The sequence below is a fragment of the Castor canadensis genome, chromosome 11 (assembly GCF_047511655.1).
Source record: "Castor canadensis chromosome 11, mCasCan1.hap1v2, whole genome shotgun sequence".
NCBI classification, from domain to species: Eukaryota; Metazoa; Chordata; class Mammalia; order Rodentia; family Castoridae; genus Castor; species Castor canadensis.
In genome coordinates, this window is record NC_133396.1 from 27,968,470 (window position 1) to 27,987,565 (window position 19,096).

The 19,096-nt window shown below is 44.1% G+C and overlaps 1 protein-coding gene across 2 annotated transcripts in view; it reads right to left on the bottom strand.

Moving 5' to 3' along the window:
- Window positions 1-19,096, bottom strand: part of Ca10 (carbonic anhydrase 10) — a 502,636-nt gene that overhangs the window by 16,199 nt on the left and 467,341 nt on the right. For both annotated transcript variants that reach the window (XM_074046081.1, XM_074046083.1), the window contains exons 6-7: window positions 6,454-6,549; window positions 2,202-2,274 (exon numbers count right to left, since the gene is read on the bottom strand). In XM_074046081.1, coding sequence (XP_073902182.1) covers window positions 2,202-2,274; window positions 6,454-6,549 — 169 coding nt within the window. The remainder of the gene's footprint in view (window positions 1-2,201; window positions 2,275-6,453; window positions 6,550-19,096) is intronic.

A 19,096-nucleotide genomic window follows, 5' to 3' on the forward strand; every position in this document is an offset into this window, starting at 1 on the left:
TTGTTATCTGGCTCCAGAACACCTTTCCTGACACTCACTGTGCCCCATCGTTGCCACTGAAAGAGGTCATTCATTTCTCCATTAGCTTGGGCCTCACCATGTTCACTGAGTACTTCATTGTTGGCACTGAGATGAGCAACTGATGGAGTTAGAGCTCCTCCCTCTGAACTTGTTACAGTTACAAGTTCTGTACATGCTTCTCCCTCTGCCTGGGATGCTGTGGTTCCCTCTTTCTCTTCCTCCTTTTCTCTCTTGCTTTCATCCCTTTCTCTTTCCTACCTTTCTTCTTCCTTCTTCTCCTCCTCCTTGTCTCTCTTCCCTTCCCCTACTCCTGCCTCTATGGTAGCAACCATATCACTTAGTATTAATCAGACTAGAGCTGAGGGTGGGGTCAGGAGGAAGGACCCTAATGATTGACTGTGCAAGTGGCCAGTATGTCAGATGGTGTGTGTTGGGGTTTAATGTGCAATTTCATAGTTTTTCACAGTCTCTAAACTGCAAATTTAAGATTATTTGAGAATATTGTATTTAATTTTCATGCTTTTTTAATCAAAAAAGTTAAAAGAATAATAATCTTTTATGGGCAGTTATAAATGTGCTATTTACACACAAGACGGAAATATCTCCCTTAGCTGAGCAATCTAATGCTCAGAGAGAACTCCACAAGAATATTGATGAGGAAAGGGCAGGACGTGTGAAGACAACTTAATCCATTCTTCTAGGCAATGTCTATCTAGGTGGAGCAATTCTTAGGTTCGTTTATCACCCCAGTCACCCCTCAACCTCTTCATATGGAGTTGACCCAGAGTTGAGCATCTTTTCAGGAGGGCTGATGTCTGAGCCATCTTTACATTCTTGCAGGAAATGTTTGTTGAATGAATAAGTAAACAAATGATGGCAGGGTTCTCTAAACTCTCCCTCCAGCTCTCCAAGGTGAGACCTGTAAAGATTCCCTCCATCTTTTCCACATAGTTATTAGAGGTAGAAGTAGGAGACACACTTGAGCTCCTTGCTCAGCCAAAGACCTGCCAAGGGGACATGGGAGTTAGAATGTTTGCACGCTATTTTCTTCTTTTGGTGAAAATCGTTATTTACCTATTGCTTACCTCAGAGCCCTAGAACTAGAAGACTTTAGAAACCTGAAGCTTGCTGGGGACTGGTGGCTCATGCTTGTAATCTTAGCCACTCAGGAGGCAGAGATCAGGAGGACTGCGGTTCAAAGCCAACCTGGGTAAATAGTCCGAGAGACCCTATCTAGAAAAAAATCCATCACAAAAAAAGGGCTGGTGGAGTGGCTCAAGGTGTAGGCCCCTGAGTTCAAGGCCCAGTACTGCAGAAAGAAAGAAAGAGAGAGAGAGAGAGAGAGAGAGAGAGAGAGAGAGAGAGAGAGAGAGAGAAAGAAAGAAAGAAAGAAAGAAAGAAACCTGAAACTGGAAGCTCAACCTTTTCACTTTATAGATAGGGAAACAAAATCAAAGTAAGGAAACTACTTTATGAATGACAAAGTCAAGACTTGAATTCCATTTTCCAGTTCACTTCCAATTAGGTAAAAAATAATTTTTGACCCACACTGATTTGTTTCATCTCTTGGTGTATTCTGTCTCACACAGCTTCTGCCAATCGTGGAGTTTCTAGGGTGGCTGTGGATGGCAGCAGAGCCTTCTTTTCTCTTCCTCCTTTGACTGTGCTGTTCTCTCTTTTCTGCTTAAGAAGTCTGGGGTTTTGAAGACTCAAGGAGGCTGGACAGAGTCCTACAGATCTGTGCAGAGAATGAAGAAAGGTGGCATCCTGCCTCTTCCTGGAAGGGGACCCAGCAACATGGAGAGGGAGACCTGGTCCAGCTGAGGGACTCCGTAAGTGTTGAGGTTGGATCCAAAATATCTGGTGGGTGCTTTTTCATTCAAATAATTGGCAGAGCCCCAAGTCTGGACAGCTGACATGGTAGAGTTAGTCAGCCAGCAGAATCCTCCAGCTCATTACATCCTCAGGATAACAATGGCCACATCATCATAATCATTATTGCTTTAGATAGGCATGGATGACAAAGACACCCTGGGGACTCTCCAGAGTGACTTTCTACAGAATTAAAGGATTATGGAGTTGAAAGGGGCCCATGGAGATCATCAATTCTGGCTTCCCGCCTTCCAACACGAATAACCTTTACAGAATAGCTGCTGTAGAGGAAAATGAACCAAACTTACTTTTATATGTTATTCTTGTGATAGTATCTCTGTTGAGCATTCGATTAAGAAATGGGTTTGATGAATCAGAAACCTAGAGGAGAAAAGAAAGTATTAATGACTAAGAAGCCCTCTCCCAGGATAGACATTTCCTCTGTGCCTCCACTTATTCATTCACATTGCCCAAGTGTCCACAATGTGCCAAACTCTGATGGTTGGAAATTCAGAGATCAGAGACATAGACCCAACTCTGTAGGAACCTCCAGTCTAGAGAAAGAGGGAGGGTATGTGAACAAGTGGTTCTAATATGGTGTGAGGAGTGCTATGACAGAGTCACAGGTGTAATGATATTAGGGAAAGACCACCCACTACCTGGAGAATTGGGATGCTAATGCCTGAGTTGGTCTGGAAGCATGGGTAGAAGTTAGCAAAGCATTTTGGTGGTAGAATATGAAAAGAGGGGAAAGGCAAGGAAAAATATTCCATGCAGAGGACCTGTCCCTACGTGGGCATGGGGAATGAGAAGTAGATCTGCTCATGCAAGTATTTCAGTGTAGTTGGAACTGACGGTGTGGGGAAGGATGGTTGGTGAGGTTAGAGAGGCAGGCAGAGGCTAACTCCTATCTGGCTTTGAATGTCATCTTAGGACATTTAAACTTTATCCTGTAGGAATGGGGAACATTCAAAGGGTTTTCAGCAGAAGGTAGGGAGTGACATGTTAGGAAAGGAATAAGTATCTAAGTAGAGACTGAGAGAGAGTATCCAGAATAAAGGTACCAGAGATAGAAAAAGTAATAAAGAACTTTGTCATATCACTGCTCATTATTATAAGAATTGACTATAGATCATAAACCATATCATCCATGCATCCATCCATCCATCCATCCATGCATCCATGCATCCAAGCATCCATGCATGTATTCATCTATCCACTCAATAAATATTTACCAAGTGCCTATTTTGGCCTAAACACTGTACTAGATATTTGGGGACGAGTTACCATGTTATGCTTATGCATGAGAATCTCCAAATTCCTCCTTTTTGAGAAGAGTCTAAGCTCCAGGGGGCTTAGAGCCAGGGAACTACCATTTATGAGATAGTGATGTGGCCCTATGTAACTTAAGAATGCTTTTTTACTCAGCCTTTCCTGAGCACCTCTGATCATCCTAGTCATTTCTCTCCTACCTTGCTCAGCTCAGCTCAGCTCTGCAATTTACATCTCAGCTGCTAATCGGATGTTGTGACACATCAACATTTTAAATCTGATTTATTCTGAGGGTTGGAAAAATTGCTGCAGATGATTATTACTATTAGATAAGCAACAAGTAATTTTAGTTTGGAGAAAGCGCAGACTGTTTATTTTCCCTCCATCTGTCTTTCTTTTCACACAGTTTCCTGGGTGTATTGTAGTGAGATGCAAAAACCAGGGGAACTTGTGGAGTGACAATACTCAATGGAGGTAAAAATCTACCCCAAATGGAGAAAAGTCCCAAATCCAAACCCAACACTGTTGCTCCCTGGAATCTTTAGAGCCAAATTCAACTTCTGCTGCGACATATTCTTTAGCATTTAAAAGACAGCTTGGAGTCTCCTGCTTGTGCTAATATGCTCTATGAAAGTAGTACCACCAAGAATATGTTGTGCTGGCAGGTAAGGAACCTGCCAAGGCCCATAATTGCTAGGTGCCTTGGCACTTGGTACCTGGTGAGTTTGAGCCACATTAATGTTGAGAATAGCCCCTTTTGAGCTGATTAAAAATAATTGAAAAATTTCCAAAGTGCACACAGATGATTTGTGGGCACTAGTGTGTTGGCTGTGTGGGTGAGGGAGTAAAATATGTACTTGGTATAAGTGAGCTTAAGTGGGAAGTTAATGGCGTGTGATTGAGCAGCAATTACAGCCATATCTCAGTTCCCTGTGGTCATGGGAAGGATGGGGATTAGCAGAGGACAGAGATAAATAAAACCCACAGATAAACAAGTCTCTCCTACAAGCCCCAAATCTCAAGTCTGTTCTGGTTCAGTTTGGGGCAGAGTGACATCTCTCAAGGAGAACTCCATGGATGTGGGGATTCCCATCTCCTGTTCCTGCCTAACTTGCAGAGGGATGGGGTCAGAGAGGCAGGGAGATCAGAAGGAGGGAAGATGATTACCAGAGACTGCTCACCCTAAGAGACCAAGAGCTCACTTCGTCTCATTTCTGGGTATAGTGCCTAGCAGAAGGCCAGCTTGTATCTCCTGCTCAACTGGAGTTTTGAGATGAGTGAATGACAAGTTATAGCTTGGATAACTCACTGCGGAGCTGGTTATCTGGGAGTAGATTATGTGGAACAAAGACAGAAGTGCTGTGGCTTATTTTGGACTAAGCAAGAAAGTTTCAGGTTTGCTCAGGGAAAGAACAGGAGCATCCCCAGGGGCCAAACTAGCTCAAGAAGTCTCATATGCTGCCCTTCACTGGCCTTGGGCTCAAGGGCAAGGGTTCCTGCCAACAACCTGCAGGGATGCAACCATGTCCTGCAAGCCTGTGATCTCTGCAGAGTGAGCACTTTTTTTTGTTTTTGTTTGTTAGAGCTTGTGAAACAGGCCAGAGTTTTCTGTTGAGGAAGCTGGCTGCCTGGTGGCTCATCCATCACTCTGTCAGCTACGATGTGCCTGTTCTTCCAGGACGACACTCATTGACTCAGGAGCTTTGAGCAAAGTAAAGCAAAGTCAGGGGCCAGGAGTGAGATATCCTCCAAAGGACAGGAGTTGTTGGGATAGGCAGGTTGGCCTGTAGAATTTACTCATGGGAAGGTTGACATTGGGGCAGTCACAGGGGGAGGGGACTCCTAGACACACTCAACAGTGTGTGACATATCTTCAGGTTTCATAACAGTGAGCGTGAGTCAGTCCGAATGCCCTGATGGGTTATCAGTGTTAGAGCTGGGGCTGGGGTTTGTCCCATGCCTGTGGTTAGCTGTGGGATGTGTGTGTAATGTTTTAAGTATTGTTTTCTTTCTTGCCTTCAGTCGTCTTCCCCAGCTCTGTTGAGTAGGTATTTGTGGGAATAAAGTCATTTGTACTGAAGTCCAGCAAGACTTAGATCTGTTTCCTGGCAGGGCTATTTATGACAAGCTGCAAGAACTTGACCTGGCCCAGATGAGGGTGAGGAAGTTAGGAGGACATGTGGGGTGTAGGGGGTGTAGATGACCAGATAGAGCCAAATGCTGTTTCACTGGGTCTGCTTTTGGGGAGGGGATATTGCCCCAGGGGTGTCCTAGGGGACCATTCTCCTGAGAAATAATGAGAGAACTCTGTTAAAACTCCTTGATGATGAAGGGCTGAAGATGTAGCACAGAGACAGAACACTTGCCTAGCGTGCACAGGTCTCTGGGTTCCATCCCCAGCACCCAGCAAGAAAACAACAAAAACAAACAAAACTTCTAGGTGGCAAAGGCTGGGTTCCTATCGGTCATTTTTATTAGAATCCAGGTTCACTTTCTCTAATGATCTGGGCAAAACTTCCCCCAGGGCTAGCACAGTGACTTTTGAAACTGCACATAGTACTTGCCTCTTTTTTTTTCATCTCTTTTTCCAATTGGAAAGAAAATTTCTTTTTATTTTCTCCTTTAAAATTTTTTTTGCTAATCTGCTTCACTTTTCATTTACCAAAATGTTCAAGGTAATTTAAAAAACAAATCAGAGTTGGAGATTTTGTGCTGTTGTTGTTGCCTAGAGAGCCCCCTAGAAGGTCATAAGGTCAGTGTGGGCGACCTTCTCTTGTTTTCCCTGAGGCAGCTAAAGAGAGAGAGAGAGAGAGAGAGAGAGAGAGAGAGATGATCCTGGGAGCAGTTGGGGGAAGCTGGGAGGAGCTGCTTAGTGTACTTCCCTTGTTTTCCTGGGATGGCTGACTGGTAGACAGGTCTTCCATCCCAGGGGGCATCCATGGGTCACTCCCACCCTTTCTACTATCACATCCTTCTGATTCCACTGCACTAGGCAGGATCTGAGGCCTGTCCTTGTTCTCAGCTTCCCTTTTCTGTCTAAGTCAGAAGCTTCAGGAGCTCTTAGGTTCTGGATTCTTTGAAACAGAACCAGGCATTTTTGCATCTCATTGCAGGGGACTGAATTTTTCATGACTCTTGTGGATATAAAAGTCATGAGATCCTCCAGCTCTCTCAGGTATGGACTTTAACTGACTTCACCCCTTTCAATATTTTTTCTTTGGCAGAAACTATAGATTGATATTCTGATCAGGATGGTGGATAGCAGAAGAGATGAATGAACAGACTTACTTTTATAAATATAGAAACTACCACCAAGCCGTTTGGACTCTTTGCAGCTTCTGTGACATTTGTGTATAACTCGTGGTTATAGTGGATGAGCTGCACCTGGCAGGAGGGAAAAACAAGAATAAGAACAATAAGCCAGCATTAAAAGGTGTGAGACACAGCAAATGCCTTCACCCAAAGGTGAACTGCAAAGTATATTGAAGAACAGTTGGAAAGACAGGGGTTTCAGAGGCACGTGTAAGCATGTTCACATGTGTAAAATGCACACACACAGATAACACACACATGCAAAAATATCCATACACATTTGCAAATGTTTTCTGGAATAAGCATGCTTTTAATAAGTTCAGTGCCTGTCTGGTTCTGGCTCCTTTCCGGGACTTTTTCCCTAAAGTGTGTGAAAAGTGGATTTCCTTATTAGGAATGGCACGGTGCTCTCCCTGCTGCACTAACACCTGCCACTGGCAGAGAGTAAACTCCTGGCAGCCTTGGGGAAGGCAGGAGCTGATGGTCCTGTGCCAGCCTGGTGGTAACTCTGAAAGGAGGCTGGCCAGTCTGCAGGTGACAGTGGTTCTGACAGAGAGAGCGAGCCATGGTGCTCTAGTTTCCTGATGAGCCAGCCTGCTGCCATCCTCACCGGTTATGCAGGACTTTGCTGCTTCCTCCTTCTCCAGCAAGGACCGGGGATCAACCTTCCAAGCCCTTTCACAGCAGGCAGTGTGGGGAGTTAAAGGAGCCCTGGGATTGGGCTTTCATGAACTTGGCTTCCCTCCATTATTTAATTTGTGAAAAACTCTTTTTTTTTTATTGTGAAATAGAAAATGTACATTCAAAAGAATGCACTACCAATTTTTAACCCTGTGATCAGGTGACCCTGCACACTGAGCTCAATTATTTCCTGTAAAATATGATTATCTCTTTTGTGATGTATCTCAGAGCTGTGGTTTGAAAACAGATTTTGTTGTTATTTTTGAGACAGTGCCTTGATATATATTTATATATAAATATATAATATATATATAAAATATATATATATAAAATATATATATATAAAATATATATATATATATATATATATATATATATATATATACTAAAGCTGGCCTGAACTCACCGTGTGACCCAGGCTGGCCAAAAACTTGCTACCCCTTTGCCTGTGTCTCCCAAGTGCTAGGATTACAGGAATGTGCTACCACACTTGGTCACAGATTTTTTTTTAACAGTATAGTATATTTTTTGTAACAAATTTAAAAATGCAGAAGAAATGTGATAGCCCCTATCACACCTGTCTAGTTTAGGAGATGTGACCATTAACAGTTTAGTATACATCCTTCCAGACACATTTTGCACTTGCCAATCATACACGTACGTACAATCACACACACAAATGAGGCTTAAAAACAATAGAAAGGGAATCATTTATTATTATGATTACAAACCTGATTTTTAAAAATATAGGAATAGCTCGTGGCGAATATCTTTTTAAGTCAATGTCTGTAAATCTCCCTAACAGCCATAGCATTCATTCCCTGCTGCATGAACGCCCCTGACATACTTAACCATATCACTGGTTTTCAAGTTGTTTCCATTCTTTTCGTCTCTTACAAACAATGTCACAGCAAGTGCATTGTATATCTTTCTATTAATATGTTAGCATTTTCCACAGGCTGATTTGAGAATCTAATAAGGTAATGCAGGTGAAAGAAATTTGTGACTCTGAAAATATAAGAGAGTACTCATTATTGCCAATATCCTGTATTGCATTAAAAAAGAAGGGACGTTTTAGAAGTTGAGAAAGGATTTGATCAAAAAAGCTACTTTTCCTAGAACTTGGGGGAAACCATTGTCTGACACAGAGGTTTGCACCCTTTAGTGTGCATCACCCAGATGAATTTAAAGCTCATTTATGCCTGCTTGCTCCACCCCAATTCTGTCTCAATTGATTTTGGGTGGAAACAAGGCACTGTATTTTTTAAAAGCTCTCCATCTAGAGGGCAGCTAGAGTTGAGAGCCAGAGGAACACCATCAACGGGCATCACTAGCCTGTCAGTGCCCACTCAGCTAGGTGGAACCTTGAACTTGAGAATGTCCTGAATGTCCTGCGGCATTAGGACAGTTCATGGAGGGGGCATGTGTTATTGCTGGTCTAGAGATTTCCCATTTGCCTACTGCTTTTTCACTTCTTGTGAGATTTGCCAATGAAGACAGATGGTCATGCTACAGCTACTCTGCTGTGAGAAGGGCAACCACAGACACGGCTGGTGAGTGCTCTGCCTGTGCAGGACTCTATCAGGCCTGTGTTTGCCAATCACTCTTGTCCCTGACCCCACCAGGACTTCCTGAAGGAAGAGCAGTGTTGCCATGGGGAAGAACCAGGAACTGTGGCTTCTCACACCTTTGATGCATTCTTTCCAGTGCTAAGTTTTCTAATGAGAACAATGCACAGGCTGCCATCTGCTAGGTCTTCTCATGTGACCCAGGTGGCCTGCAAAGCCACCTGAAGTTGTGTTAGTGCTTCAAGACAAGGCCTGTAATTGCAGCTTGCTCTGAACAATGGTGTGATCATTCTCACCAACTTGTAAACCATGAAAAGGCAGGGAGAAGTTCCTGGGCCATGGGCTGCCCCCACCTCCTGGGTGGGATTTTGTCAGGGACTCTGAGAATGGGCCAGTGAGTATACAGGTGAAGCTGTGCTCTGCTTTCAGCTCAAGTTAACACATTTAGAAATTTGAGCTGAAGTCTCACCTCCATGGTTCCAAGGTCAACTGGCTAGGATTCTGATATTATAACTGTGGTTTCTATTATTAGCAGTTAGTCAATGGACTGTCTGTTGTGCTAGGTTGAACCATCTGAAGTTGACCTTTTGATCCTCAACAATGAAGATTTTATGGAGTTAACATGGTCTTAAGATGAAGCTATTTGAATTCAGCACACCTCCACCAAGATGCTAATAAAATGACATAGTGCTTTGCTATTCAAAGTGTGGTGTAGGGACCACCAACAGCCAACAGTTTCAGCATCTCAAAGCCCCAACCTGTTCTACTGAATGAGCATTTGCATTCTAACAAACTCCTAGTGATTGGAGTGTACCTTCAAGCTGGAGTGCTGCTCATTTAGCAGATACTGTGGACTGGTTTCAGAGCCCCTTCTTGTTTGGCTGTTCACCCCTCTTCCATTTCAGTTTGGCAGGTGTAAGGGGTATTGCATCATAATTGTCAAAAGATACACTGTGTCCAGCTCATAGATGGCCTGGCATAGCAGCTATGGAGGCGCTTTGCACAGGCAAATGAGGCCATCCAATTGCATTGTAAGAGGGCAGGTCAGAGCAGGTAGTTAGAGGTTGGAAGGGTGTATTTCAGGTGTTGGCTGTAAAAGCAGAGATGCATGCTATAGGATTTTGCAGTTTATTGCACACACATGTGTGTGTGGTGAGGCAGTAGTAAGGGAGCCCCATGACCCTGAACCTCCAGAAGCACCAACAGAGTGCAGGAGGCAGCTTGACAGTAGCCAGGTGTCTTCTTCCCATCTCTCAGGACCCAATTTGCACAGCAAAGGGAAGAGGGCAGATACTAGGGTCTGTGCCACTTCACTCACTGACTGCAGGGCTCAGTGGTGAAACGGTGTTGCTTCTCTTCCACCCGCCTCACAGGTCTCTGTCAGTGCAGATAAGGTTCCTGGATTGGTTGCTTTTGTTTTTCCCCAGCCAGGCACAGTGATGTTAGTCCAGTGCCCACCAATCACTCACAACTGGGGAGAGGAGATGCTGCTTGTCCTGCATGTATCTGATTGGTGGAGCAGTGATGTGCAAATCACATCCTGTAGGGGACAGAGTGTCAGATTGGCAGGTGGGTTCTGCAAGGGATGCCTGTGAATTACTTCTTGCCATGTATAAATTGCATGTTAAAATCCAAACCTGTAAAGTCACAGTTTTAAGTAACTTAGATGGGCCCTAAATTGTCATTTAACTGCACCTCGACTTTGAAAAGGCGAAAGATTTATGCGATCTGAAGAGAAACCAGAGTATACACCTCGACTTTGAGATTGAACTCAGGGAAATCAAAATGTTGGATGTGAGCTAGGTTATCAGTGAGTGATTCTGAACAAGTATGCAAGGCAAGTGAGACTATGGGGACAGTGCCCAACGGTTTACAAGAGCACAGTGTCCGGGGCTAACAATGATATGCTGACGAAACACAAAGTTTGCTTTTCATTAAAGAGATGCCCCGAGAGCTTCTGCTAGCCTACTTGGGATTACTATCTTAAAGAGCTAAACCTGGATTGCTAGAAATTATGTTATAAGTGTCACTTTTTATTAATTTTAGATGGGTGTCCTAAATGCAAGACTGATACATGGCAGTCTTAGAGAAAGAAATAAGATTTTGTTGGTCTTTTCATGATGCTTAGACACAGAAGGTACCATGACCAGTGCATCCCTTGTGGCTAATTCTTCTGTGACATGATATGACTTGTCCTTATGTGGTACAAGCTTGAACTTTGTGTTCTCAGCCTAGAAATGTTGTTTCACCTCTATCCTTTACAGGGGCCTGGAATTCATTTGTTCACAAAACCTTTGAGGGCCAACTCTGTGCCAAGACCAGTTGCAATAAGACTGATAAAGTCCTTGCCCTTCTAGAGAGGTTTCAGATAGTGACAAGTGCTTTGAAGGAAACAAAAGAAGAGTTTGCCCTTTAAGGTGAAAGTGGTGGAAAGAATAGTGTGTGTCTTTGTGTGTGTGTGCGTGCGTGCGTGCACGTGTACACGTGCAGAAGTGAGAGGAACACCAGTAGTGCAGCTGCTGAAGGCCTCTTAGGAGAGGCGACATTTGAACTGAGTTGTGATGTTGAAGAGGAACCAGCCATGGGAAGATGGGAAGGAGACATATCACTCACCCAGAGCACAATCAGTGCAAAGAACCTGAGTTAGGCACACAGTTGAGAATGGTTGGGGAAGGGCGAAGGTGGAGATGGCTCAAGATCAACTCACACTAGACTTTGTACACCAGGGTGAGGAGTTTTAATTTTATTCCAAGTGCAACAGGAAGTTGCTGATGTTAAGGAGAAGATCAATCTACCAGATGTGCATTTTTGAAAGATCTTTCTGGTTGCCTTGAAGGGCAAAGTAGAGACTGAGGAGACCTTGCCTGCCATTGTTTCCCTCACAGGTTCGCTCTGGCCTTGCCTTCTCCAGGACACCTTGTGTGAACCACTGACAATGAGCATCAAGCCCCTTTGTGTTCTCATTCAGGAGGTGAGTTTGTAATGGTTAATTTTAATGTGCCAACTTGACTGAGCTAAGCTGCATCTAGAGAGCTGATTTCTGGGTGAGTCTCTGAGGGTATTTCTGGAAAACTAGCATTTGCATCAGTAAACTGAGCAAAGAAGATCTGCCTTTGCCATATGGGTGGGCATCATCCAATCTGCTAGGAGCCTGTAAGAACAGAAGACAGAGGAAGGACAAATTCATTCTTCTTGAGCTGGGACATTCATCCTTTTCTGTCCTTAGACATCACAGCTCCTGCTTGTTGGGCCTTCAGACTTTGGGTTCTGGGACTTACGCCGGCAAATATCCCTACATCCCTGCAGGTCTCAGGGCTTTGGTCTTGGACTGAGAACCATGCCGTTGGCTCCTCTGGTTCTCCAGCTTGCTGCTGGTGTGTTGTGAAACTGTCAACCTCCATGATCTTGTGAGCCAGTTCCGATAATAAATGTCCTCTTATGTATCTCTGAATGTATCCTATTGGTTCAATGTCTCTGGAGAATCATGATAATCAAAGTTCAAAATATTTTATAACTAAAATTGCCTGGGAACTGGACAATCAGAACACGGGAGCCAAATAGTACCATCAAAGTTAGTCACTATCATTTGTTAATGATCACCACTGACATTTGTTAATCACTTCTTTGTGCTAGAGGTGATGCCAGCAGCAACACCATCTCATTTAATTCTAAAAAAGTTCCACAAGTTAGTTGATCCGTCTCCATTTGAGTCATGGGAACACACAGTCTTGGGTTTACTACCTGCTCAAGGAAGCATGCTATTTTGAAACTATTTTCTTTGTATCTGTCTCAATTTGGATGAATATCTCAAGGACATGGATATTGTTAATCATAACATCCCTGGTGTTTGTCATGGAATTTTGCTCAGAGATGAGCTTAGCAAGTGTTTGCCGAATGAATACAAGTTTTACATTTCATAGTCTCTGTTTCAGAAAGGGTCTTAGAGAAAGGCCAGATTGCTTTTTTCAAAACTGTAGACAACAGTATAATAATAATAATAATAAAAACTGGAGAAGCTGAGGATCAGGAAGGGTTATGTCTTGCCTGTGATGATATGGTCATTCACTGGCATTTATTGAACAACTACTAAGCGAGGAAGAGTGGTAGAGAAGTTAGACAGGCAGGCAGGAGCAGACTGGGGAGAACCTGGCAGGCCAAGGTGGCGGTGGGGGGGGTCTGGATTACTTTCTAAGGAGGATGGAGAACTGCATTCATGTCCCAGAATTCTCTTAGGACTAAAGACAAACTTCTTTGCTGCTCCACGATTGAAGCAAGAAGCTGAAAATTTAGCTTTCAAGCTGATAGACCAGTTCTCATCTTTGCTGAATGACTAGACCTGCAGCCAGCAAGCTTCCAAGTGTACAGCAAGCCACCCTTGTCCTTGGTTCACCTGGGAGCAGCCTCTGTTGCACAGGTCCAAGCAAAGTTAGTCCTCTGCAGGAGCGAATGACTCACCAAGATGTGCCAGGTGCTGCTCGCTCACCCTTCATCCTTAGGGTGCACCCAGCTGTGCTCCCAAGCCTGATGTGCACACCACAGTTCACCTTTCTCAGTGTGTGCCCCATTAGCGGAAGCCCTTTAGTGCCTCCTAGTGGAAAACCACACATGTGATATTCAGAGTGACAATGCCATCCTCCTACCCCCTACTTAAACATCTCAGTGCTATCCCATTGCCTGGAAGGTAAAGACCCAAATCTGAGCCCAGTTCTTGTTCAGCCCCTGACTTTTCCGACCATATCTCTTTGGTTAATGTGCTCTGGCCACAGCCACTTTCTTTCAGTCTCCTGTATACAGTGTGCTTCCTCCTTTTCTAGAGGCTGTGCACATTCGGCTCCTTCTTTTTAAAATACCTTTCCCTCCCCTCTGTGCCTGCCTCCTGTTTATGAACTCCTTCAGATCTCAGTGCAAGGGTCGCCTATTGAGAGATCCCCACAACCCAGTCTCATGGCACTCTGTACTGTCCACCTTGCACAGTGTACCTTTTATTGTGTGAATGGGCAGTGCTCATCTCTTTCACTAGACTTCAAGTTCACCTGGGCAAAGACTTTAGCTGGCATCCCCATTGCCCAGCACTGTAGCTGGTAGTTATTAATAGTGGCAAAGTAGGAATAACTGTCAAGTGAGTGAAGCAGCAGTGCAGGCTGCAGTCAGATGATGCAATGTGGTGTCCAGGGCGGGGGAGGGAGGGGAAGAGGGAGGGGGAGGAGGCGGGGGAGAGGGACAGGGAGGGAGAGATGGAAAGGGAGAGGGAGAGGGAGGGAGAGAGGGAGAGGGAGAGGGAGGGAGAGAGGGAGAGGGAGGGAGAGAGGGAGAGGGAGGGAGAGAGGGAGAGGGAGGGAGAGAGGGAGAGGGAGGGAGAGAGGGAGAGGGAGGGAGAGAGGGAGAGGGAGGGAGAGAGGGAGAGGGAGGGAGAGAGGGAGAGGGAAAGGGAGCGGGAGAGGGAGAGCCAGGTGCTTGGCTGAGCTGGCAGGAGCAGTCTGAACTCAAGAGTACTATGGTTAATGGGAACTGAGACTCTCAATATCACATGTGAATTGCAAAGCCTGACTTCTCTCACGGCTACATAAGGCTAGCCATACTGTCTACTTCGGTGGTGGTTTTATGAGCTAGGATACTGCATGTAAAGTATAAAAGGAGGGTCGTGATTTGAGACCAGCTAGGACAAAAAAAGTTAGTAAGATCCTATGTCAAAGAACAACCTGGGTGTGGTGATTCATGTCTGTAATCTCAACTTTCAGGAAGGGAAAAGTAGGAGGCTTGAGGTCCAAGCCCAGCTTGATCAAAAAGCACAAGATCCTATCTAAAATATAATCTAAAGCAAAAAAGGTTGGAAAGGTGGTTCAAGTGGCGGAGGACTTGCCTATCAAGTGCAAGGTTTTGAGTTCAAACCCCAGTACTTCCAAAATACGTAAGCAAGTAAGTAAGTAAGTAAACAAACAAACAAATAAAAAAGCATTTAGCCCAGAATCTGGCATGTAGTAATTACTCAATAATTAGCTGTTATTATTACTCCATACTTCTTACATGAACAACAAATAATAGAGCCTCCAGCTCCTGCAGAGTCAGGGTTGGGCGTGTGCAGCTCCCTGCTCTGAATCCTAGCTTAGGCTCTGTCCTCCCAATGGACTGCCTAGGGGCAGAACCTGCTGTGTTCCCCATGCAGAGAAGATGAGAGCTTTAAAGAGACACCAGTGCTCAGGCTTTCCCGCGAAGTGTCAGGTGGTAAGCATTCTCACCCATGGGGCTGTGTAGCTCCCATCACAGGTACCCAGCTCCACTATGAAAGCAGCCATAGAGAAAATAGCAAAGAAGGGCATGGTGGGCTTCCAGAAAACTTTATTTACAAAGCACTCTGCAGGCTGGATTTGGTCTGTGGCTGTGGTGTTGCTGACCTTGCTAGTTTAAGTTGAGAGATGAACAAAGCATTTGTGGAGCATGCTTGTTCTAGGCAGTATTCTATAAAGATAAGGGGAAATACAAGCCGACAGAGACTAAGTGTGAGCCTCTCCCTTCCCTTCAGATGATAATCATTATCATTGTTACATTTCTTCCCTTCCTTCTCCTCCTCTTCCCCCTCCTCCCTCCACTGCCCCTCCTCTTCCTCCTCCTCCTCTTCCTTTTTCTTCTTCTTTCGTGGTACTGGGATTTGAATTCAGGGCCTTGTGCTTGCTAGGCAAGAGCTCTACCCCTGGAGCCACATCTCTAGCTATTTTTTTCTGTGAGTTATTTTACGGGTAGGATCTAGTGTTTTTTGCCTGGGGCTGGCCTTGGACTTTGGTGCTCCCACCTATGCCTCCTATGTAGCTAGAACAGATATACACCACCATGCCCTGCTTGATTGTTGAGATGGAGTCTCACTTTCTGCCCAAGCTGGCCTCTGGCTGTGATTGTCCATCTGTGTTTGTCAAGTAGCTGGGCTTATAGGTCTGTGCCACCACACTCAGGCTCTGTAATTCTTTAAACTGTTCAAGGCATAGTTAAATCAAATAAGTTTAATTCCAGTCAACACTTAAGTGCCTACTGTCTGTTAGACCCCAGGAGTTCAGAGATCAATGGTATGCATTCCATATGCTTGAGGGGCTCACCCCTGTTACTCCATTTGCTCCTGAAACAAAGGATGAAAAAAGGCACAGAGAGGTTAAACAACTCATCTGATGTCACACAGCCAAACAATGACAGTGATCCTGTCCATTACACTGTAAAGTGATACCAGTTCATGTCACTTTTCCTTAAGAATGTAAAGAGGAAAGTGTTTTTAATTTGAGGTCAGCCCATTTTAGCAGTTTTGGTTGTAATAGCAGTTACAAGCTATGACTTATTTATAGAAAGTCATTGGCAAGTTTTTCTTTATGTGTAAGTGCACACAGTCTGCAAAGAACACAATTTGATGTTTACCAAGCACCACATTTTCACCCTTAGGTTTGGCAGTTATCATGGGTCTGCCTGGCAGTGATGATTTCTTGCATTTTAAGACATGACATGCAATTAGAGTTAAAAATTAAAAGAAGCAGCCATCATTTCATTGACAGGAGATCCCCAAATGTGGTCCAGCTACGGTTGCAACCTAGAAAACAAAATCAAAGTGCATTTTCCTCCAGAAGAGAACAAAACTTGGATTTTTACAGCATGCTCGTTCTGCAGTTTGCACAAGTGCAGAATGATTTGTTTGCGTGCAGGGTGACTCTGGCAAACACAAAGCTTTGAGGCCAGCCAGACTCCACTTCTGCCGGAGTAACAACAAACTCATCACTCAGCCCCTCTGTGCCTTAGTTTCTTCATTCACAGGATGAGAAGGAATCTGAGGAGTGTGGTGAAAATGCCACATGACAGTCAATGACACAGTCTTCCAGGAACAAGGCAGGGCAGAGCCAACATGCAGAAGAGATGTATGTTGAGATGTGTGGAAAGATTCAGGGATAGTTTCCCAGTGGTTTTAAAAATTTTCCCCAAACATCCTGAAATAGTAGCTTCTAGAAGCCAGATTTTCCTTCTGTTGTCGTTTTCCCAAATGTCTGTATCCTACTTCTCCTTAATGAAGCCGTGAAAGCCAGAGCAGAAGGCACCTCTTGCAATGAGGTTCAGACCCTTCCAGAAGTGACTTCTAGGCAGAGGCCACTACTGTCCAGGATTCAAAGATGGGGCATGTGGTTACTTTTTGAGCCTCAGTTGAATTTACTGAATTTCCTTTCCTGCATCCTCAAAGTCAGACTTTGTCACTCATGCCCCTTTCCTCTGCATTCCCAGATGTCACCCTCTACTCCCATGAGCTCAGACTCATCCCAGTGCAGTGTGGATAGAGGCAGTTTTTTGGCTCCAGAGTCAAGCATCTTGGGTTCAAGTCCTGGGTTATTTAATCTCTTTGAACCTCAATTTCTTCCCATGCAAAATTTGATTACCAAAGAATAGTTGTGATGATTAAGTGACTAAAACATGCCAATGAGCTCAAATGTACAGCTGAGACAAAGCAGGCTTCAACACAGTATCTGGCATGAAGTGAGCCTCATCAAATGGGCATTGTGATGACAATTATTAGAAATGCCTTGTAGCTGGGCTTAGATAAGGGACTTGAAAGTTCTGGAGTGAAGTGTCATGGAAGCTCTATAAAGAACACCACAGCCAGGCCAGTAATGTTTTTGGATTGCATTTCTTGGGGCAGGGGGAACCCCTAGTTATTCACTTTTGTGTCTTACTTTATCTTGTTTTTATGTGATGCTGAGATTTTGCCAGTCTCTTCCTTCCAGTTGGCATTATGAAAACAGTAGACACACTGACACACTGAGCACATTGTCTCTGCTCTGCCTTTCCTCAGAACACTGTTGTCCCCATGGAAGAAATTATCCCTGGGTGAAAACCATTCTATTGGCACATCAGGTTATTTTTTGGTGGTACTTAGGTTTGAACTCAGGGCCTTATGCTTGCTAGGCAAGTACTCTACCACTTGAGCCACTGCACCAGCCCTTTTTGCTTCAGTTTTATTTTTCAGATAGGGTCTTATACTTCTTTCGCCTGGACTGGCCTCAGACCATGATCCTCCCACGTTTACCTCCTGCCTAGCTGGGATTACAGATGTATGCCACCATGCCTGTCTCATGACCACGATTGGATCTTTTTTGTCAGATTGTTATTGAACAGGTATTTCAGAACCCATGTACACAGTATTAATGAAGACTCTAGTTTTAATTAATGGAGCAGTGAAATGTTACATGGTTACTTTGTATTAAGACATAATCATTTTCCTATTTCTCCTAACTGCAAAAACTCTTACATGCAAAAATACACTAGGGAAAGATAGGTTTACAATTATATTCTAAGAGATTTTTAAGGGGCAGGTAAGCCAGTGTCTCTTATAATTATATATGCAAAGGCCTAAATTCATACTATCTAGTGGAACACAATATTATATTAAAATTTTATTATAATCAAGTAGGTTCTCATAAGGAATTAAAGGTAGGTCAATTTTGGAGAGTTCTTCTAATGAAATTTCACACATTGGTGAATGAAGTAGCCAAAAAGAACCATGCATGTCTCCATGGGGACTGCTTCTGTGTAGTCACATTTGTGCCAAATTGGCACCCCTTTGGTGGAATTATTTCTCACTTCCATGGATGAAACTGGCTTTTTCAGTTTACTCTTCTGACTCAACTCTTAGATGAGTAGTTTTTTCATCCCTTAAATGCTATTGAAAGTGTGAATAAGTTACTTCTCTGTTACTTGGCCAAAACATGTCCATGGGGGGCAGAGGAAGGCTCTGAAGGCATCAGTGATGTGACACCCCGAGCACAGTGTGATGCTGTTCCAGAGACCACGATGTAAGGCTTTGTCCTCTGGCAGTCATTCATAAGACTATAGCTTCTCGAGTTTAGATGAAACTAAGTTGGGCAGACATGCATCTTGTCAAATACCCAGGTCAATGATTAATGGTTGCAGTAGATTCACACCAAAGGCTTGATTGAGAAGACTCTCCTCAACTGCACTTGACCCTTCGGCCCCATATGGAGGATGGAGAGAAAGGAGAGGTGAAATCCCACTGCTTGTCAAAGCGCCTGATTCAGTTGTTCATTCAGAAGAGTCTCTTTAGACAACTCCTTTCCCAGAGGCCACCCTAACGGGCAACAGAAACACAGCTTCTCTTGTAAATCAAGCTGTAAGGTCATTTGGATAAATCACTTACACAGTGGCTTGATTTTGTACACATCATTTGTATGAGGTGTGATGCTTAATAACAAGAGATGTACCCTTGTTAGTTTCAACTCTGGAGAATACAGTCAAAGGGGCTGGATTTTTTTTTTTTTTTTGAGACAGGACCTGACTATGTTGCCCAGGCTGCACTTAAACTCCTAGACTCAAGTGAACCTCCCACAAGATGGGAC